Genomic DNA, 22499 nt, shown 5'->3' with positions numbered 1-22499 from the left:
AGATAAAGGTTTTCAGGTTTGTTTTTCTGCAACATGTTAGGGTGTACACAGATAAACTGAAGGTGCACTTTCAGACTATTTGCATCTTTTTCCCCATGTTTTGTTTTTGTTTTAATTTTAGAAATAAAATTGCTTTAGGTAAGATTTTTTTCTTGTTTTAAAATTAAATATTTCCACCAGGTTTCTTTTTGTCTTGTCTGTATCTTTACCTACATTTATTTTTTCCATATCTTGAAGCCCAGTAGCATTGCAACCCATCCAACAACTTTTTTTTTTTTTTCTTGTCTGACACGGGCTCTATGAGAGGGAGTTAGCTGGATGCTATGATTATAATAAATGCAGTACTCCTTTTCTCCTTCACTTCAGTGTAAAAATGCATCTGGATTTTGAAGTTTGCACAGTGTTCACTGATCAAATGCTAATACCCTCCTCTTGTCATAAAACTCTAAAGCTAAGGAAGGCATGGTAGTCTTTTCCTAGGCTTTCCTTTATTTGAATTAGATAAACCCCATATTATCAGAGACTGCTTTGATCTAGTGTGCACAAACTAAATATACTCCTTGCTTCAGGGAAAGATAAATAAGGAGGGAAGCTGCCCTGAACTGCTGTGCTGGTTAACTTAAAGTAGGTTACTCTGCAGCACACAAAGATTTCCAAGTGATATGTAGGTGCAGTGGTAATGAGCTTATTCTGTCATGACTTAATATGTATGTATCCTGTATAATCATGTCGGCATGTTTAATGGATAAACTTAAATGTTTCTGAGCTTATTCAGTAATGAATTAATGCATGTGTATCCTGTGTAATTATGTCAGTGCCTTTAATGGATAAATTTTTCAGGGTTTCTCTAATGGCGTTTTACTGAGATGCTGTCCTGGCACCAAATAAACTGGTAATACTTTATTTTCTTTTTCTTCTCTTAACAGAGATCCTCGACCAACCAACCAACGTGTCAACAAACATGTAAATAATGATACCTATCTTCGGGTTCAAAACCTGACCATCTTAGTCAGAAACATTAAGACTTACTATCAGGTGAGATTTCTGCTCTCTGCTCACTGATCTGTGGTGATTGCTGTAATGTTTCAGCTAGTGTAGGGGCTGGTGGCCCGACAAGAAGCTTGCTATAGGAAATGGAGAGGGAATTGTGTTAGCATAAAAGTACTTTCAGCCATGCTTTCCCTTTGAACAACTACTGAATACAACTACTTTCTCTAACCCTCATGGCCAGAGGCTGCTTCCCTGCCTATCTTCTTTTTAAAGAAGAAATTGTGCTCTAAAGCCTGTGATAGCACTTGAAGGTACATGTCATACAAAGGCTTTTTTGGCAGTTGTTTTATTTTTAACCCTCTCTAAGAGTTTTAAAATGCAGAATGACTGCAAATTCTCACAAGTAGTGCACTTAGGCGACATTAATTGAATGAACCACTAGTGTTCCTCTACTGTAAATAGTGCTCCTGTAAAACCAGGTGGTGACAGCTGAGCACTTTGCAGACTTAGGATACATGTTGGAATGCTGGTGAAAAGCCATAGGAATGAATTCAGTTACCCTAAATAGGACTTTCTGTATACACACTATTGTGTATATTAGACTTCTTAAAAGGGTAGCTTTCTACTTTTACACACCTTATGCCAGATGATTTGAATGTTTTGCCGTATAAACCAGGCTGAAACATCTGAGGATTGTTAAAATGATCCTGTACACATCTCGTTTAATCAACTAGATAACTAAACTGTAGGAGCTGATGTCAGCATGCTTCTTTCTGGACACCATCTTTTCTGTACATAAAAAGGCTATGTATTGGCCTTTGTCTTTCACAATACAGAAGAGATAAATAACTACAGCAGTGCCTTTTGGCACCCGTTCTCTTCCAATCCTTTCCTACAGCTATTCCATGTTACTGCCTACTATTTTACTTCTGCAGTTGCTTAGGGAAACCTAAGAGAGAGGAACTGGTGAAAAAGTCAGACGGGGTGAATGACTGGTTGTGCAAGTCCAGAGGCCTGCTACAGAAATGAAGCCTATAACTCAGGTTTATGATGATGTAGGAGGGTGTCATGTTTCTGAAGACAGCTGGTCTGTGTCTCAATTTTTGAGAAACTGGATATGCAGTGTATGCAGTGTGATTCTTGAGGCTTGGGATTTCTAAGGGTAAATTCTACTTGACCGTAACTAGAGTCTGGAGATGGGTTTTTGTTATTCTCTTAGCCCATTGAACAGTGCAATATGTATATGAGTCCATGACAAAAAGAACCAGTGTTAAAGGACAGGGGACAGAATTAGTCTTTCTCCCATTGGTCCTCACCCCCTACAAGACCTACAAGTTCTGAGAGGCTGTCATTCAGGTGTTAAAACTTGAGAGCCTTTTAGTCATGGTGGATTCTTTGTCTGCTAGTTGTTTGTCTCCCTCTTTTAAGAGTACCTGGAGAGAGATGGTAGCAGAAAAAGAAAAGCGATTCAGAATCATGTGATGTATTGCTTGGTGTCTTGTTGACTTAGCTGTTGAGCTGTGTAATCATAATCCAGTAAGCTAGCAACTACTAAAATAGTTTAAGACACAGAGTTTTCAGTTGGGAAACAGTCAGTGTGAGGCTTGCACTAGAGCATAACAGTAATGTTCATTTGTAAGTCCAGAAATTAAGCACTAGGAATCCTGTTGCCTGAAGACTAAATACACCGTAGTAAACAAAGCAGCTGAGAGCTGACCAGTCTTTGTATTTTGGTCCTGAAAATGTGTAATTACAGCCAAGCTTAGAGTAAAAACCACATTTTTTGGTGATTATTACATTATGTAAGAAAACTATTTGTCCTTGTCACAATCTCATCTTCAGGCAAATCCAAGGTCTTGATGTTAATCTGAGTATTCCCTTTGAAGTGAGAGTGTGCAGGCCTTCAGCTCCCTGTAGTCTGGGAGAGCTATCTGTGCTGTAACTGAGCTCGTGTTTTGATTGATGCCAAGTATAATGTTGCATCTGTACTGAATGTCTCTTAGATATTTGGAGGGTTTATTGTGTCTTAGGATACGATATAAATAGATTTTACTACTTTTTTCAACATGCAATGGTATGGATGCTTTGAAAATGTATTAAATATTGTTAGGCCTCTTATGAATGTTAGAGATTTTTTTTTAATAGTTGGAAGTTGTGCGCATTGTTTGATGAAGTAGTATTAAGACATTAGCTTGAGTTAAAATGAGGACAGTGTCTGACCGATTGGAACAAACAATCACGTTGGGTTGCAGACTGGAAGTAGGGGAGGAAGTTCTTTGCAAACAATAGGAACATGAATTTTGCTGCTTCCTCAAAAGAAACAAAAGCTTTAAAAAATACAGTGTTGACCTTGACATTTTATATTCCCTTTCACTTAATGGGCCCAAGTCAAATTTATGGGCTTAGCTACTGGATTTGGTAAAAAAGGTATCCTAGAATGAGGAAAATGCCACCATGTTTTATTGAAGAATGTGTAGATATGGAAGAATACCTCCCCTTCTCTGTACTGGGCAGGAGCAATCAAGAATATGGTGTGAATTTATGTTACTGTAAACTGTATCTGAGGAAGATGACAGAAGTGGATACTAAAATTAGATGTGATATTCAGAAGGCAGTTTACATTTCAGATCATGTAGTTGTATATCTGTATCTAATATCAGATTTCTCATATATTTGTATAGCTAATCACTTTGTAAAAGCAAAATTCTCAGTAGTACAAGATAATATTACTTCAGGAAACAAGGACAGGTCTAACCCAGAAGCGTGAATACAGATCCACAGTGCTGGGCCTTTCCTGACCTCTTGGACTTAAAAGTCTGTGCTTAGAAGGACTGAACATATTAATGGTGGAATTTGGATTTGATTTGAGCCATAAAGATCAATTCCTGTCTGTGCTTCAGCAGGCATACCTTGGGAAGGGTGAATGCAGTGAAGCTTTTTTCCAGCTCAAGTAACATCTCATTTTTTGGAGCCTGCTAACAGAATTTGTTCAAAGACAACTTCCTGAAGAATTGCTGCCTTGTAACTTGCAGCCAAATAAAATTGGGTTCCTGATAGCTAATAGGAAAAATGTTGTGTCAAGACTCTTAAAACTGTTTGGTGTTTTGTTTTGTGGGGTGATTTTTTTTTTTTTCATTAGATATGTACTGTTTATTATTGGTAGTAGCAAGTAACGTCTCCACTTCCTCAGCGGTTGCACCTTTGCAGGTCTTCCTGACTGGAGAGGCTGCTTGCTTGAAACCAGGCAAATGACTCATTTTGTTGTGGGATTTTGTGGGCATTCAAGAGAATTTCACCAGGCCTATTTAATAACTCTTAAAGCACCACTTCGCTGTAAAACCAGGCTGGTCATAACTTCTGGAATTGGTACTGTATCTTTGAAAAGGGATGAGTGTACTAGAATGTCATTGCTAGAGCATACTAGAATTCATTGCTCATAGAGTGAGTTTTGTGTCTCTTGCTCTGAATGAATTCAAACTCTTGGCTGTCATTAAACTGAAATTTGAAGCTGTTTTTTAAGGCATAGGTTAGTAGGGAGAATTGCAGGTTACTGCCTGTAACTGCAGTGAGGATGTTGACTGAAGGGGTCAATAGAGAACTAAACAATTGGAGAAGAGATGCTCAGCCACTCCTCACTGGTGCAGGTGTGCATCCTGGTCAAAGGGTGATGCCTTTATCCCATCCTATAGCTAGCCAGTGTATATGGAACAGGCTGACCTCCAGCTGTTGTCTGCTGCCTTGTTGGTGATGTTTGTCGTTAAGCTGTCCCTAGCTAGCCCAGTGCAGTGCATTCTCTTGCTATTTCTGAGCTGTCTTCACTTTGAAATACTTCTGAGTTCCACTAAGGCTTATCTACTGGTCCAATTAAATCAGCTTGGATACAGCTCAGGTGTGAGCATTGGAAGACTGAATGATGTTTGTCATCACTGAAATAAGCAGTCTTGACCCCTGTTAACACTGAATCGTTATGGCCTTAATTCCCCAGGGTCTTGTGCTTCTTTTCCAAGTGGTGATTAATCTCCACTGAGGCAATTATCTTCATAGTGGTGTGGCACTGTCCTTGTTTCTGGCAGGGTTTAACAGAAAAAAACCCCAACACTCTTAACCTGCAATAGCAATTGTTGCTGCAGATTTCATGACTTTTGATGATGGAAAATGGAAGCTAGAAGATCTGAGGGGTGTTTGTGTATCCCTTTGCCATGCTGTAGGGAATATTTAAATCCTGTGGGTGCTGGTATGTGAAGGGTCCATGTAAGAGCAGCTGCCCTGATGTCTACAACACTTGGGGAACATGCTTAAAGCTATAAAGTTTTGGAAGTGACCTAACACAGACTGGCAGGAGAAGCTTGAAGTAGCTTTGCTGTCCTTCCTTTGTTCATGTATTAACTATTTGATGTATGGTTTCTATTAGGAACTAAAAATCACTTTGGTACCAGTATATAAAAAACCAAAATTTATGGGAGGATCTGTTTGATGTCAGCTAGTTTCTCACCTTCAAAAATGCCAGTAATCATTCCAGCAGTGTATACTGCACTCTAAAGCAAAACTTCCTACCACTTACTTGAACTTGAGGTTGATAAAAGAAATAAAGAAGATTCTAATAATCCCTTGGCTAGTCCCTGTATGGTTATTATGGCCACATCTGGAGTATGTGGATGAGAATATGGTCACATGCTTTATTTTTCTTGCCAGTAATTTCTATAGTTGTGTCCACTAAATACCTAGCAGATTGCTTCATGTTTCTAAATAGGTTGGAAATATATCTTCATTAAAAAACAAAAATCATGCTGAGACAGTTCTGAAACTAGTTGTGACTGTGTGGCTCATGTAGCCTCAGTAGGAGAGTCATAACACTTAGCATTTCCATTTAAGAGGGGATGTGGGGAAGTAAAAACTACAACATGTACTGAATTTTTAGAGAATTTGTATCACCGCAAATTTACCCTCCCCACTGAAACCCATTTTGCTGCGCTCAGAGATAATGGTGGGCAAGGATACCTTACTTCCAAGATGAGTGTCTTCAGACCTGTGTCCTTCTTTTACTTCTCTGCTCTGTATTTGTGTAAAGCAAGTAGAAGCAGCAGGGTTTTATCAGACATGTTAGAGTGAGCGAGCTGCCTGTGAGTTTGGCTGTTGTGGTGAGAGGTTTGGCACTGGTGGTGCAGTAGTGCTGTGTTTCTAACCTCTGAAAAAGAGACTGTTTTGTCTTCAGGCTGGGGCAAGAGCCTGTTCTCTCAGTGGGTCAGTGAAGGTCTTGCAATACCAGAAACTTCAGGTCAGTGAACAACTGCTTCTGTAGTTGAAGTGTTGAGTCAGGTTTAGACTTCTTGACTAGACTGTAGAAAGGAATTCAAACTTGGAACTCCAGATCTGGGCCCAAGTTATGAACTGGCAATTGTACTCAAGCTATAAATAAAATTTGGAAGTAGCAGTGTCCTCTTCTGTGAGTTGGAATCTTCCCCTACTAGGCAGTCTAGTTCTAGGGGGCTGGTAATTCAATCCTTAGCAAAGTAAACATGAAAATGTTAGAAATGCACATACCCTGAAGTTGAAATGTGTTTCTCTGTTCTGAGGTGGATAGTTTGTAACCCCAGTGGCCTACTGAATTAGATAAAACTAAACTTTTTTTGTTAGCTCTGTCCATTTGGTGTGTTGAATGACAGTATGCCTGGGTGGCTGCTTTCCTTTGATTCCTATTCCTCAGAAGTCTCAATTGAGCAGCTTTGCTAAGGAAGGTGGGGGGGGAGGAACCTTTTCTCATGTTGAGCTTTAGATTCCAAGATTATTAACTGGGAATGTTGCCTTTCTCAAGAGCAAGATTTCAGAAACTTCAAAAGATAAGCTCTTTCTAATTCAAGTACTTTGCTGATCTCATGCACTCTCCCTCCCCATTTTCTCTCCCTTTTCTATACAGTTGAGAGGGACATATGCATACAGTCTCCTGATCTGTTTCTGCGTTGGCAATTGTATAGTTGCACCTACTAAAGGTAGCATACATGTTCTTGTGGCCTTAAGTTAGAAATGCACAAAGAAATGATGCTGAGCAGCTGCTGAGTCTTTCTGTAGCTTAATATTTTTTACAAGTCTGCAATCAGTAAGTTACTATGACAAATAAGTTGGTACTAAGGTACTGTTGCAGAGATGCTCTGTGTTTCAGTCAGGCAGTTGGCTGGGAGTTGGGAGATTCTGCCACTGATGTCTGGAGTAGGACCTTACTGGCTCCATATTAGTTTCCACTTCTATTATGCATTCTCTAGTTAGTTTAAACTTGCTACAGGCACAGTCAATATGTATTTATCCAGTACTTAGCTTAACGAGGGTGCCTTGGTCTGCAGTGACAAAAACGCTTTCAGTTAGGTCTTTCTGTAGTAGTGTCATCATGAGACATGGAGGTTTCCTATAAAACTGTTGTGAAGACACAGTTACTGTGGGGGTGCAGGGCAATGACTGGCCTTGGCACAGACATTCTGGGAAATACTGAACCAATGATGTTGTTCTCTGATTTAGTCCTTCATCTGAAAGCAGTGGTACCATTCTGCTGCAAGAAGAATCACAAAGATTATGATAGTTTAGTACAGGTCCTGTTACCAAGTGTTTCACTGAGAAGGAGGTGGAGGCAGTTGACTCATTGCTAGCAGCCAGACTGTCTGATGCTGTTTAGTCAGAACTGTCTTGCTGGTTTCCAGAAGAACTAGGCAAAACAAACATTTCTGCCCCAGAGTTGAAATAAATTTGTGCAGAGGTCTGTTTGAAGAGTCCTCCCAGATAGGTGAGAGCTGCCATTTCAGGTGGTTGGTAGTAAGCCAGTAAGTCATCTGATTGAGATTACTGACTGTGATTGTTGGATGCTTTTCATCTGATATATTGAATTATATTTGGAAGATTAATGGAGGACTGAACTTAGAAATTTCTTTTCCCCTGAGGCTCCTCATGCATACAGAATGAAATAGTGACCTCAAACAGATGGAAGAGAATAGGTTGGCTTTTAAACTGTTTTATTGCCTGTCATTTCCTGGAGCTAGAATATGGGAAGGGCTGGAATAGGTTGGCATGTGTCTGTGTAGTCTTGTCTTTGTTTTGCTTAATAAGCTAGAGGGGTGTGAATTCATTGTGCAGAGAAATGAAGAAACTGAGCCAAGAAAAGAGAGGAGCAGCATCCTAAAATTCAGAGGTAAATGGAGGTGACCTGTAAAAATTTCACAGTATGAAATGGCTGTTTGGTTCCCATACAGCAGTATTTACTTAGCCTCTGACATGTTAATTGAGAACAGTTCTTGGGATGTCTGAATTACAGAAGGCATCCACTGTGTCATTTGTATGGCCTTAAAAAGGGTAATGTGAGTCTGTGTGGCTTCTCCTAATGAAAGCCAAGCCCTAATGTTAATCTTCTAGATTATTATTGTGATTACCAATGCTAGAACCACAGCGTAATTCAGTATTTCAGTCCTCTTCTACATATGTATTTTTGGACATTAGATTTAAGGCATAAGTCACTGTTCAGACAGGCTAACCAGACAGCTATATTTTGCTGCCTCGATTTTAGGCAAAAGTCCCATTTTTGTCAGCTGAAACGTTGAAGGAGGGAACTGAATTTTGTAGAACCTATCAATTTTGGGTAAGTTAGAAAATAGCTTACATGTCACTTGTAGTTGAAAATAGCTTTGAGATTTATTTTCCCTAAAAGATAAAAATAAATGAAAGTTAAATATTGCTTTATTGCTTGTATTTCTGAAATGTATTCCATGTAATTTAGTAATTTTCATCAGAGTCTTTCAAGAGACAAGAAGATGAATTCCACAAATGTGTGGAGTATGATAGCAAAACTAAGTCCCTAATTTCATAACAGTTTTCAAATTTCAAATGTCTACTCTTAATGTCAGAAAATGAAGGTGGTTTATTTTCATATTTCATTTAAATGTTCTGTCTGTGAAAATACTGCTCCAGTGTGGCTTTTACTGAAATATTGTGCCATGTTAGGTTGTGGCACACTGGATTCAGTCCCCAGTCTTGCTCTTACACAACTCTGACTCTGGATTAAGGTTTGCTGTCAAGGCTTCTTCCTGTCAGTGCCAGTGTGGTGCAAAGGTGTCTCTGTGCCTCTGACTCAGCTGGCCTTGGCTTTCTGTTCAATAACTTTTCAATTACCTTTTGTTACGAAGGTCTGTAATGAACTCTCACCTTTTTGTACATGGCTGTTTTTTTTATGATTGGAAGCAATACTATCAAAGTATGTTTTCAGATGACATGGGTATTAGGGATTTCCTTTAACACAGTGCTTGTCTGTCATTTTAAAGGCATTTCAGAAACGTGAGGAAGATCTTGGATAGAGCATTGTGTTTACTTCTGTAAATAAAATGTTGTTTGTACAGATCTGCTTGAGTTTGTGTTGGCCTCCAGTACTTTTGGCAAATGGGAATGCTTTTAAGCTAAGAAATAGGTATGGATCTGTGGAGTCACCTAGCCTGAGTAAGGGTGATAGGATTTACCCTTCTCAACTGGTCTCTGGACCTGAGCAGCACACAGAGCTGGGGACAAGAGGAAGTTCTAGTGTGCTAGTTTATTTGCTGGAGACAATCCAAGGAAAGTGTGTGTTTCTTGCTTCACGTGGTGTATGGAAAAAATTAGGGAAGGCACCTGCTCATGAACATCTATCTAGAAACTGAAATGTTGTGACTTGCTGATGCATATGCACACATCTCCCGCTTGCGTGTTAGCTTTTAAAAAGGAAGGATTTAAGGAAAAGCAAAGCAAACTCTTAAGAGCAAATAAACCAGCAAATTGATGTGTGTGTGTACTGTACTAATTTAAGTTAGCAGAATGACTTTACAGCTGTTTAAAAGGGCTGCTTGAATATAAGCTGTGTGTGAGCTGGTGCCTCTCCTGTTTCCCATTATGATTAAGAGGTGGAGCTGAAGGGGAGTTAAGTGTTTAAATTCTGCTGGGTCCTCATATGGCAACTAAAAGTGACTAAATAAAACTATGCTCAGTAGACTGAAGTGGTCCCTGTGGAGCTGTCACTGTCTGTTCTCTTTCATAATTGGTACTAATAAAAGTCTCTAGATGTTTATTTTATTTGTTTTTTAGACTTGAAAGGACATTGTTACCACCCATCAGGTGATCAAGATGACAGTGATAGACATCTCCTCCCTTTCAGGGTGGTGGGAAAGAATTATGGTCTTAGCACAAAGGAAGAATACTGTATGGATTCCACTTATACATCCCACTTATTATTTACTGAGTTATTACTACTGGTGATAAATTTTTTTTTTTAATTTGAAAATTTCAAAAACATCTGACTTGATTGCTTTAAGGCTAAGAAGCAAAAGAACAAAGTATGTTCTCTGAGGCACTTCAGAGATTTTTTTTTTTTTTAAATGGTGGTCCCACCTGTAATACATCTTCCACAAAAGTTTTTGTAAATGAGTGCAGCATTAGATTTGTATTGCAGAAAGACTTGTTTGACTTGCAAAGGAAGCCAAAGGAGGAGAAGGGGAAGGCGGTACTGAGGTTAATGCCAGGTAAATCTTGGAGCAGATGTGTTACAGTAAAGCTAAATAGCTGGGGTCCTGTAGGAGTCATAAGCGTTTACAACTGGCAACTGGAAGGAGGTAAATTTCTCTTAGAGTTTTGAACCTAATTCACAATTACAATGTATGTTAGAAGGCTCATTTCTCGTGATGCAGGTTCCAAAGAAACAAAATAATTGCTGAGAAGTAGGTACCTTGAAAGCAAAGCATGCTTGGCTTTTTCTTTAAAAAACAGGCTCACAAAAGGCCCCAACAACACCGAAACCACAAAAACTCCAAGCCCTTCTAATCTGAGTTACTTGTAGTCTCTCAAAACTATGCAGTTACTTCAAAGCAGAACTACAAATTAACTAAAGGAGTTGCTCTTTAATGTAGTGAAAATCTTACAGTAAGTTCTTCAATGCTGATCTTTCCAAATGGAGGCAGAGAGGGGAGAGGGGGGGGGGGGAAAAAAAAAAACAAAAAAAAAAACAAAACAAACAAAAACAAACAAAATCCCAAGCTCCCCCCCCAAACACTAAACCACCCTGTGTGTTCTATGTTTTCCTGAATATGGAAAAGCTGTGTGTCACAACTGAAGTCTTTGTCTTTATTTTCAAGGTTTGTGGCAAATGCTTATCTGAGCAGGATGTGTATGATCTTTACAGTTTTACATGCAGAAGGAATGAGTCTGTAGTAGAGGACCACAAAAGCTTCCATTATTAGAAGCCTTGCTTACACTTCAGTGCTCTGGCACTTAATCTAGCTCCCAGCTTCCAGTCATGCAGAAGAAACTAAACCAGAGTGCTCTGTTTTAATTCTCAAACTTGGTTGAGCTGTACCACGTTTCTTCCAGTATGCTTTTCCTTTGTAGCCTGAGCCAGAATCTTGATTGTAAAGGTGATTTTGATCTCCCTTTCTAAGTTGCTGGATCCAGATTCAGTGTAAGGGAGCGATTCAGATTTCTGTTAGTTTGTTGTTGCTTGAAGACTTGTCTCTAGAAAACACTTCTGAAGTTTGACTTCTGTTTTCTTAAAGACATCTTGGTTAACCTGCAATTGCACTTTCTTTGCGTAGGACCTGATTTAAAGTGGCGCTGACTTGATGCAACTTGAAATGCCAAGCATCTTGCAAGGGGGGATTTAGAAGTAGTTTTGCTTCGATAACCTTGATGTTATAAAACCAGAGCTGTCTGCCAGATCATGGTTTGTTTTGGCTATTCTCCTTAGCAGCATATTGCAGCTTTTGCCTATGTCAAAGTATTTATCAGACTCTATCAATACTTAAGAGTGTTTATGGCAGCTGTTTGAATATCTGCAGAGGGACTCACCCTGACTTCCTTCCCAGTCTTGAGTTTATCAGGGCACCTAGTACTGGAGGTTTTGAGGGCTCTGCCCGACCTGCTGGTAAGAGAAATGCAGTTGAGTGAGAGAGCTGAGTTGACAGAGTAAAGAGCAGTTGATTTCAACAATCTGAACAGAACTGCTCTACTCTTCTAGCACTTGGACTTTGCAATCAGGCCTGTATTCCATCCCCTTTTCTAAGGACAGATAATTTGAAATTTCTTTTCAGTTTGTGCAGTTATAAACAAGTAGAAATACACTTGCATCCAGTGACTTAAGCTCTTGAGACTAAAAGGAAAATCTGAAGTGTTAAATACATTAAAAAAAAAAACAACCCAGCCAAAAACCAAACCAACAACTCAATGCGTCTCCCATCAGTAACAATATACATATATGTATATATGAATTAATAGTATGAATATTAGTATATTATATATAGTATATCATGCACTGGGATATTTTTTTAATTTTTGTTATTCCACTTTCAAGTAGGGCTATGATTTTATTATTATTATTTTTAATTGTCCATCTCCCTATCTATCTTCCCACCTACAAGGTGGAATGTTTAATTTGGCCTGAGATGTTTTGTTTGGGGCACCCGTAAGAAAAGTAGAAGAGCTACTCTTATAAAGCAACATAGGGTGATAACAAAGCACATTTGTATTATCTGCATGTCTTGTGTGACATTTTGGCATATAAAATAAATTCAATGGAACAATTGTCATAGGATAAGATGGTGAATGCCCTGACCCCAGAATACCTGTGCTCAAGTTGTTAATGTATTTACTTGGGAGAAGGGCAAAATCTGACCTGTGGTCTCATTATGTGGCTGCATGGCAAGTATTGGACCAAGAACTTTCTGCTTTATCACCGGGTAGATTTGTTGATATTGTCGGTGACTGTGACTTAACCTAAAGCATGAATCCATCTGAACTGAAGCACACAGCTTGTCAGATTTCCAAAACTTGCAGGACAAGCCTTTCATCAGATGGGTTCTGAGAATGAGTTCCCTTCATCCTCTGCATGTGCTGCAGTTCTGGTGGGCATGAACTCTTTTCCCAGAAGGTTGTTACTGTGTATATGACATAAAACAATGGAGAATCCTCAGTGAGGAGCAGTCACTCCCTCATCAGATACAGTTAACATAGTTTGGATGTGTTCCTTTGCACGCCCATATGTTCACCATTGCACGTTTCTTTGCAAGCCATTGTTCCTTTGTTCCCACGCCCATACTGCATTAGAAAGCCAGAGCTTTGTGCAGGGGTGTTTGCTGTCTATTCTGGAGTCTTGTTTTGCAATACAAAAGGAAGCTCCCGTTGAATAGGCTTTACTCTAGCACTTAATGGCTTGAATTCCTATGGTTAATAGTGTTACCCATAGGGAAGGAAGCTATTTCCAACTAGGGGTCCACACCCTGGATGGAAGGGAGGCCATCCAGAGGTACCTTGACAGGCTTGACAGGTGGGCTCATGCAAATATGAAGTTCAACAGGGCTAAGTGCAAGGTCCTGCACATGAGTCAGTACAGTCCCAAGCACAGGTACAGGCTGGGCAGAGAATGGATTGATAACAGCCCTGTGCAGGAACACTTGGAGGTGCTGGTTGATGATGAGCTCAACGGGACAGTAATGTGTGCTTGCAGCACAGAAAGTCAACCATATCCTGGGCTGTATCAAAAGAAAGGTGGCCCGGAGGTCAGGGTAGGTGATTCTCTCTCCCCCCCTGCTCTAATGAGGCTCCGCCTGCAGTACTGTGTCCAGTTTTGGAGGCCCCAACATAATAAAGATACAGAGTTGCTGGAGGGAGTCCAAAGCAGAGACACAAAGGTGATCAGAGGGCTGGAGCACCTCTCCTTTGAAAACAGGCTGAGAGAGTTGGGGTGGTTCTGCCTGGAGAAGGTTTCAGGGAGACCTTTCAGCAGCCTTCAAGTACCTGAAGGGGCTGCTTGAAAGCTGGACTTCTAACAGGGGCATGTTGTGATAGGACAAGGGGGAGTGGTTTCAAACTGAAAGAGAGTAGATTTGGATTAGATGTTAGGAATAAAGTCTTTGCTGCAAGGGTGGTGAGGCACTGGCAGGTTGCCCAGGGAAGTTGTGGATGCACACACTCCCCCTCCTGAAGTGCTGAGGGCCAGGTTGGATGGGGCCTTGAGCAGCTTGGTCTAGTGGGAGGTGTCCCTGTCTATGGTACGGAGTATTGGAACTGGATGATCCTTAAGTTCCTTTCCAACCCCAACCATTCTGTGAAGCTATTTTTTGTTTGTTTGTTTGTTTGTTTTTCCTTCAGATATGTTGGTTGTGAGCTGCAATTGTGGTCAGTCACTTTAACAAGGCAACCTCTTTCCACTCTGAGGCTTGTTACACTGGTTTATCTTAATATGTTCCATCAATATATAGCTGACTGGTGTAAGATGTGTCATTTAATTACTCTGTACATGCAAAGAAGCTTTCAAATGCCATGCTAGAGTTACAGTGCAGTGCTTTTTGCTGGGTGCTTTGAAAAGTTTCCTACAAGGGTATCTTTGACTCTTCTCTTGCTAATCTTGAATTAGGAAAGGATTTGAAAGATTTTTTTACTCTATGATGCAAATCTCAAGGCCTCAGGGAAGTTTTGTGTTCAGAAAAAGGGAGAATTTGGCTCATAATGTTAACTGAGATCCCCTCACTGCACTTAATACTATTGTGAGGACAAGGAGAAAAGTGTTTTTTTGTGTCAGTTTAAGAACTCCCAGTTTGTTTAATCATCATTTAATGTGGCCCTTTTTGAGTTCCACGTCTTTTGCACACATTCTGCTGTATGAAAGAGAAATTATGAGTGGAGTGAACTGGTTTCCTGGCACTTGGGAAGCCATCGAAGTTTGTGCTTAATAGAACAACAAGTCTGACTAACGTAAGACAGTGTTAAAAATGGAGCAGCCTAAAATAATTTGTATTTGCTGGGACAAGACTTTATTTTTCCTAGCATATCATCAAAACAATTATTAAATAAAGAAAAATAACATTTTTTTAATGATTGTTCCTCATAAGGAGCTAACTAGGAAAGGGTACAGTTTAACTACTACCTCTCACCTTTTTTAATGACAACTCATTAATTTTTCTTTGATATTCAGAGCAAGTCTGTTCCAGTTCCCAAGACATATGCTGTATGCCCTCGAGGGGGAAAGCAGTTAAGAATTACAAGGCGTATTATGCTCTGTAGAAATAAGCAACCTGCTGAAGTAATAACCTGCTATTTGTTTCTAAGTCTCTCTCTATGAATCAGGGTTTTAAAGTGGTGACTGATATACGAGGAGTATGTCATTTTTAAGATTAACAAGACATCTGCACTTGAGAGAGAAGGATTACATTTATTTTCATGTTCTGTAATGCTGCCCTTCTTGCAAGAAGATTCAGACTTGAGTAACTGCTTAAACTGTTGCTTCAGTCCTTGAGGTAATACGGCTCTTCTGCTGAGGCAGTGCAGGGTACAGCCTTAGCTGAACAAACTTTATTACTCTCTAGCTCTGTTAGAGCAGAGTGTAATTTCCTGACTATATTGACTGTTTTTTTTGAGACCTCTTCGGTTGCAGAAACAGACCATTAAATGAGCCTTGCTTTCTAAATATCTTGGGTAACTGTTCTTTATAATAATTTCTCTATTTTTCTTTCAGTTGGACACTGGTGAAATTGTTCGTATGTTTTAATAACCTGTGGTATAGGAGCTCCTCCTGCTATGCAGGGGTGTCTTATTATTGTCAGCTGGATTTTATGCAGAGTGGTTTGGGAAAAGCTTGAGAGCACAGTAGTTCTCTTTGAAGAACTGCAATTGATCTGTGTTTCATCCCTGTCTAGACCCAGGAATTCAAACACTGTCTTCTGCACTAGCCATTGGGCTGCCCCCTTCCTCAGTTAATTGTAGACATGTGAAGAACAATTCATGTGATGAGGCAGATGCATTGAAAACATGCAACAAAATACATGTTTTAACATTTAATTAAAATCTTTACCTAGTGAAAAAAGTTAGTATTAATTAAAGAATCTGTGAGTATTAAGAGTTCCCCATTTAAAGTGAAATTTAAAGTGGCTGCTAAATCTTTAAAAAGAAAAGAGAAAAATCTATGGGATGTCCAAAAGAAAGGGAAGATTTTGCACATCTAGCTCCGTATAGCTGAGATATTCTTAGTCCATAATGAGGGGCGGTGGGTTACAAAGCAGTGGAAAACACTGCATTGTGCACATTCATAAGGAGGCACTCATTAAAAATGCATTTTTAGTCACCACCTGTTATTTGTTTAATATGATGTATGCTTTATTGCAATTGTTATTTTTGTCATCATTCTTTTCTGAAGTGAATTATTCATCACTCCAAACCATATGGGCAAAAATGTATTCTGAATGTCAGATTTCTCTATTGGCCATCCCCTGAGGAAAGACAGTAATGTCCAGGTTTATTGACCAAACAGCAAAGCCTTTCCTGTCTTTTCATGAAGATATCCTACCTTCTGCATACCAATGATGCAATTAGGAGATTCACAGCTGTGATCCCTCAAGAAAACGAGGGTTCTGCACTTGATGAGGCAGCAAAGTCCTCTCTGCTCAAATTAACAGACAAAGCTACCTACCTACTCTGGGAACAGGGGAGAATTTCTTGCGGGTCTTCTGTCCTTCACAAACCTTCTCTTTTTTTCCATGGCTTGTACCTGATGGTAGCTGTATATGTGCAGAGCTGTGTGTAGAGCAAGTTGTATGCTTAACGTGGCCCTTGTTCTACCCTTGCTGGAAAGGACACCCGAGGGTCTCCTCTGTCAAAGTTTCATAGGAACTTGTAAAAGTTTGGTTCCTCTGGCTCCCTCATAAAAATCAGGATGAAAAGTACTTGTTGAGTTGCTTTTGTTCCCTTTCCTTGTTTCTCTAAATTTTCTTCAGTGTACAGGTGTAGCTGGGAGTTAAGATCGCTATTAAATGTGCTGCAGTACTGCAGTTCAGCACCCTGGCTTTTTTGGCTGTGCACATCTCTGCTTTGGACATAGTGTTTGCATTGTGTTGTCTCCCATTTCTTTCATGATAGTAGCATGTCTAGTAATATTTGCATAAGATGTACATGCCAAGTGAAGTGTATGTATAGCATATTACAGTACGTTTTTCTCTTTAGTGGGGAGTAAGGGAGTGAATAGATTAAGTGTCCTTTTCTTTTGATGTGTTGAGGAATCTTATTTAAGACCAGTGTACAGGTTTCATTCTCATTCTTCTGCCCTGTGCATGTAAAAAACCTGCCCCAAAACCTGGTGAAATCAACAGTCTGCTCACAGTCTGAAACAGCAGGAGTTTTGCGGCTTGAAGCTGAATAGTGTTGGCAGAGCTGTTGGAAGAAGTTTGCTTAGTTCCTGCTTGCATTGTGTTGAGCCGATTTCAAAGGGACTGTTGCCACTACCTCGTGAGAATGACTTTGAGTCAAAATTCACAAGGAATCAAGTATCTACTGATCTGAAAGGCAACAAACTCTTTATTTTCAGTTGTGGTTGTTTCAATATTGCCGCTTAGAAAGTGGCATCAGTGACTGAAGATTATCTTGGGGGAAAATCTGCTTTTTACTACTGTGCATAAATGTTCAGTAGTAAATTTTGGAGATCTAGTATGTCTTCCACACATTTACACTGTCAGTAGAAGTTGCTTAGCTTGGAGGTTCAACTTTAAATGCTTGATTTTTACCACCTTGTATTTATCATATGTCTTTATGTTGTGGAGATACAAACAATGGATTATGCTGAGATAAAGAGGAATGGTGAATTCAAGTAGTGCTACTGAGGTGCCAGAGCATCTAGACTTATATTCAGGTATGGTATTGTAAGTGCTGGATTTTCTCTGGTTGTTTCCTCCAAATAGTATGCATGTGTTTCTTCCTTTAAAATTAGCTGAAGCTGAATGTCCTCTGAGCACTGAGAAGTAAGAGCAGTAGTTCAGATGTAAAGTTGTTAGCTTTAAAGTGGGAACTGTTACTGTAGGTCTGAAAAGCACAAATTCTTCTACTGAAGCATTTGTTTTGGTGAGTAGCTGCACTAATTCCCGTGGAGCTCCAGTTTCTGATCAGCCATTCATCACTCATCCAATTCACGGTGCTTTCAGTGAAAAACAGGTTTGTCAAAGTAACTCAATGCCTTCACCAAAGTATGATTAAACAATGATGCAGAACCATTTTAATAAGTTATGTGAAAAGCTGCATATAAACCAAAACAAAAGAGTTCTTACTCCAGCTCTTAACATTGTCATTGCAGCATACCTAGTACTGCTCATCTCCCTCTTGTACAGCTGGACCTTTTTGCCAGTATTTTGTGCTTCACAGAGGTGAAGGATGTAAGCACTCTCCTTGTTCATCAAACGTTGCTTGTGCTACCTTCCTCTGTGGTGTCCCATAAAATCTTGTCTGAGTGTGATGGTAGGAGTCAGACTTCTTCTGGACCAGCAGGGAAATCTGGCATGCTAGGCTTAGATCTGCTGCTCACTAACTGCAGCAACTATATAAACGTTTGTGTAACCTGTGCCTTTTAGAATTCTAATGATAGTTATTTTTACCGAGCCAGGCAGCCCAAATACGCTAGGCAGGAGGTGTTGCTGCTTTCTGCAGCCTGAGGCTTGAATTGCTCTTGCCTGGAGCAGTCTTACTGGGGATGTACCCTCTGCTCCTCTGCTTCTAGCTGGGGGAGAGGCCCAGCCCCTCAGGACTGCACTGCTCCTCTTTTGAGATCTGGTGGTTGATAAGGAACACAAGTCACTCAATACCTCATATTAAGTTTCCCTCGATTATGTTGCTTAAATAGTAAACCTGAGCTCTGCTGGAAAGGATAGGATTCACATGTGAGGCAGCTTGGAAGTTGCCTAGAAACATATATGCCTGCTGCCTTTGTGTGCCATTGAAGGACACTGAAGATTTAAAAGTTCAATTGAAAAGTAACACTATTAATATGAAAGTTTTGGGGTGATGTGCATAGTTCTGCTTTTTCTGCTTGTAACCAGAACAGCTTCTTGTTTGGGGACTCTTGCTGGTTTTGAAGCTTTTGTGACCATTTTTAAGCTTTTCTTCAGTAAATACTGGGTCTTGAAAGTAGTTATATCTTTCAGTTAAAGGTGAGACTTTCATATGAGCACAGGGTAGATGAAATTTGCTCTCAGTAAAATACTAAAGATCACAGCTTTAGAGGAAACTGTAGTTTGTTGACATAGAAAATCTAGTGGTCAGGAGCCTTAAAACTGGCATAGCAGGAGCATTAGAAGTTAATCTTTCCTGAATGTTAATAATAACATAGTGACACAGTTTACCTCTGTTTCTGTGACAGATGGTATAAAGAAAGGATCTTCTAGGATAGAAGTGCAGCCTTCACAATTTTTCTTATGATATCATGGGTATTCCCAGGGTTTTGTATGAATCAACTGTGCTGTGAGTAGCCAGTGAGTACCAAGAAAGGAAAATGTAAAATCAGAAAAGTCGTCTTTAAAAATGAATATCAATTATTTAATCAGGTTTTTTACATCAAAAGCTCTCTGTTGCTGCTTAACTCAGCCTAAGCTGTCTGCTAGGGCTGTCGTGTCAGAGAAGTCTCAAATTGAGGTCTGCAGTATGAGGCTGGTGGGGGAGCAGGAAGAGTAAATCTCTTTTGAGTTGATTAATGTTAACAGTTATGAGTTATCTGCAAGATTCACAGTAGATTACAGAGATTGTAGTAAGCACAGTTAATCAGTCCTTTCAGATACTTAAAGGAGCACTGTTAAGGACTGGCAAGATTGAAAATTCTTCTGGAGAGACTGTTTGCCTGTACAAGTATGCATGTGTGTCTGAATGCATAGCCTGCATTACCATTCATAAGTAAATTTTGCCTAGCACCTGCTACACGGGGACATTGACTGTTTCCTGTTCTGTGTATAGGTGAAATTGTGGCAGCTGTTGGAAGCTACTTGTTTTTTGGTTTTGTGGGTTTTTTTGCCATAACTCTCTTCTTGAATAGGAAATACTTCCCCTGCTGTGCAGATGCAACAGTAAGGAGATTTTTGTTATCTTATGATATTAACTGCTGTTTGAATTGTGGACTCCTTATGGCTTTGTCAGTTTTTACTGCTTATTTTTAATGGTTTTCTCTCTTTCACATGTGTGAAATACAATGTGAAAGGTAATTGGGTTTCATTAGTGTATAGAGGATGAACCTATCATAAGGGAGGATTTAGTAATCGCACATTAAAAACTTAATGTATCACACCACAATGTGTTGTGGCTTTCCATACAAAAAGTTTGAATTTTCATTATTAAAAATGTGTTTTGGAACAATTCTCTTTATTTAATACTTCCCAGACTCAAAATAACTTGAACAACTTAATTTTCCTGACCCTGAAAGAATAAACTTAAATTTTTTAAAGTACATAGGTGTCACACCTTTTCTGTACTGCTTTTGCAGACTTTTCAGTGTTGTGTGTTTAAGAAGCCAGTTTGTTGGTGTGTGCTGTGGGATAGAACTCCTAGTGCTCTTGTTGCTGAGACAATGGGACTCCGAACATTTGAATGTGTGACAGTCTTGTGTATTGCAAATCTAACAGTGTATCTTGAAGGATTGTCTCAGGTTCAGGCAGGTATAATAATTTCAGAGTAATAGTGGGAAGAAGTAGCAGAAACATGTTGTCTACACATGTGTGTATGTATACAGGTGCTGATGTATATATCCATTTCCTCTGTACCACAGTATTTCTATTACTATGTGATGTCCAAAAGGCACAGGCAACAAGTGAACTTGGCTGGGTCAGGGATGGGACATGATGAGACCTGAGCAGCAGTGTCCTGGTGCTCAGGATGTACCAGGGCTGCCCTAGGTACATCCTCCTGCACCTGTTGGCTGTGGGTGGCTGCAGAGAGCTGGGCATCCTGAAGCAGCATCCCAGTTTGTAGTGGTACCTATGGGTCAGCAGTTTACAGAGTGATCAGGGGTCAGGGTGGGTCCCAGGCTTTTCATCACCTCCTGGGTGGCAAGAGGTTGGGGCAACCAAGGGAGGCTGTTCCGGGCAGCCTCAGTGGATGACTGCCTGTGTTTGATGCCCAAGTCAGCTTTGCAAATTACTAGCAGTAGACTCTTTGAATAGCCAGTAGGTTAATGTTCCCTCCTCCAAGGGTGATGCAGTAAGTCTGCAGATAAAAAGATTGTTTGCTATTGAAAACAAACTAGCATAGAAAATCCAGGAAGGGAATGGTGAAAGGCCCAGAGACTTTAGTTTCAGTTGCTAGTTTCTGTGGTCTGTCGTCTTTTTCCTTTTTAAATTTTTTTCCAATTATACCTGCAGCACAGTGCGAAGGGTAAAACTGGTGATTGACATGGTAAATGCTGGGAGTGTTTTCTTCAACAAGCATGCTTGGGTTACTTTATGAAAGCCACATGAAATTTGCTGCAGCTTCTCCACCTGTGCAGTGCAAGAAGAATTTGTCTTCAAAATCCTTTGGGTGTTAACTGCCTGGGGCAGTCTGTCTATACAGAGAAACACCACTGTACACTTGTGTGGAAGAACCATCTGGACTGACTTGAAGCTTCTCCCTTTACCTGCTTTAAGAAAAACAATTGCTGAATATTGCTAAGTGAAAAATCTCCTAGATAGGGACTGTTTGTTTGTTGAACTTGTTGATATTGGGTAAATGAGATACCGATAGTACAGTAGTATGTTGAGGTAGTGATGTTGTATATAAATTCTACTTCAAAATAAATGGAAAGTTCCTAACACTAGCCTGCAATGATACCCCTTAAAGTTTTCTTGGAGCATATGACAAGGGTAAATTTCTCTACATTACTGCTTTGAGTTTTTAGTGCCCTTGGTTACTAGTTAGTAGAGCTCTCAGCTATGAGGTGAAGTTCTTGCAGAAGATGAATGAGAAAGTGGGCAACATCAGATGAGCAGCATGTTTGAGCTCCTTAGTTTTTGTTATAACCTACAGGCATTATCAATAAAAGCTTTTCTTCCTTGTACTTCCCCAGCCTCATTTTTCTCGTAACATCTTACTTTCTGGTCAGGCATTCTTGCAGTGTGGGAGAGCTTTTCATGCTACACTCTCCATCTTCAGACCAGCTGAGAGCTTCCCACTTCTGTAAATTCATGTTTTTTTTAAATAAATGCTGCAAGGATCTCTGCTCTCTTCTGTGGAACTTAGATAATAAACAGATAGCGCAGTAATTATTTGCATGCTTTCTGAAGCATTAATTTGTTGTTCATTACTAGTTTGCCCGTAAGCTGCCAAGCACAGGAAGTTTTAAGCTTATTGGAAACTTAAGGCTGAAAATCTTTATATAAGATTTTGGAAAGTCATCAATTCATTCGATGGTACTGGCAAAAGTGTAAAATATGTGTACGTTTATACTCCATAGATTCTGCTCATTATTCATCTTTAGGTAAGAAATATTGCTGTCATGTGTGACCAGTATTCCTACATCTTCCCATATTTTAACTCCTTTGTATTCCTGTATTTTGGGCTGCTGCTTTTTAAGGTATTGCATTAAGATTGTTGCTCCAGTGGTTAGCTGTTGCTTTGGAGCTCTTGGAGCTTTTTCAGAGCCTAGGACTTGTATTACAGAGTTGTATTTGCAGTGCAGATCTGTAGCTCTGAACCTCTAAACAAGCCCAACAACTCACCACATGCTTGCCTTGGGTTAATTATTTTTACAC

At 39.8% G+C, this 22499-nt stretch overlaps 1 protein-coding gene across 1 annotated transcript in view; it reads left to right on the top strand.

Moving 5' to 3' along the window:
• Positions 1-22499, top strand: part of CCDC88C (coiled-coil domain containing 88C) — a 93769-nt gene that overhangs the window by 7581 nt on the left and 63689 nt on the right. The window contains exon 3 of the mRNA XM_030451755.1: positions 927-1035. Coding sequence (XP_030307615.1) covers positions 927-1035 — 109 coding nt within the window. The remainder of the gene's footprint in view (positions 1-926; positions 1036-22499) is intronic.

The sequence above is a fragment of the Calypte anna genome, chromosome 5A (assembly GCF_003957555.1).
Source record: "Calypte anna isolate BGI_N300 chromosome 5A, bCalAnn1_v1.p, whole genome shotgun sequence".
NCBI classification, from domain to species: domain Eukaryota; kingdom Metazoa; phylum Chordata; class Aves; order Apodiformes; family Trochilidae; genus Calypte; species Calypte anna.
The sequence above is the reverse complement of the archived record's forward strand: the minus strand, read 5'-3'. Positions and strand labels throughout refer to the sequence as shown.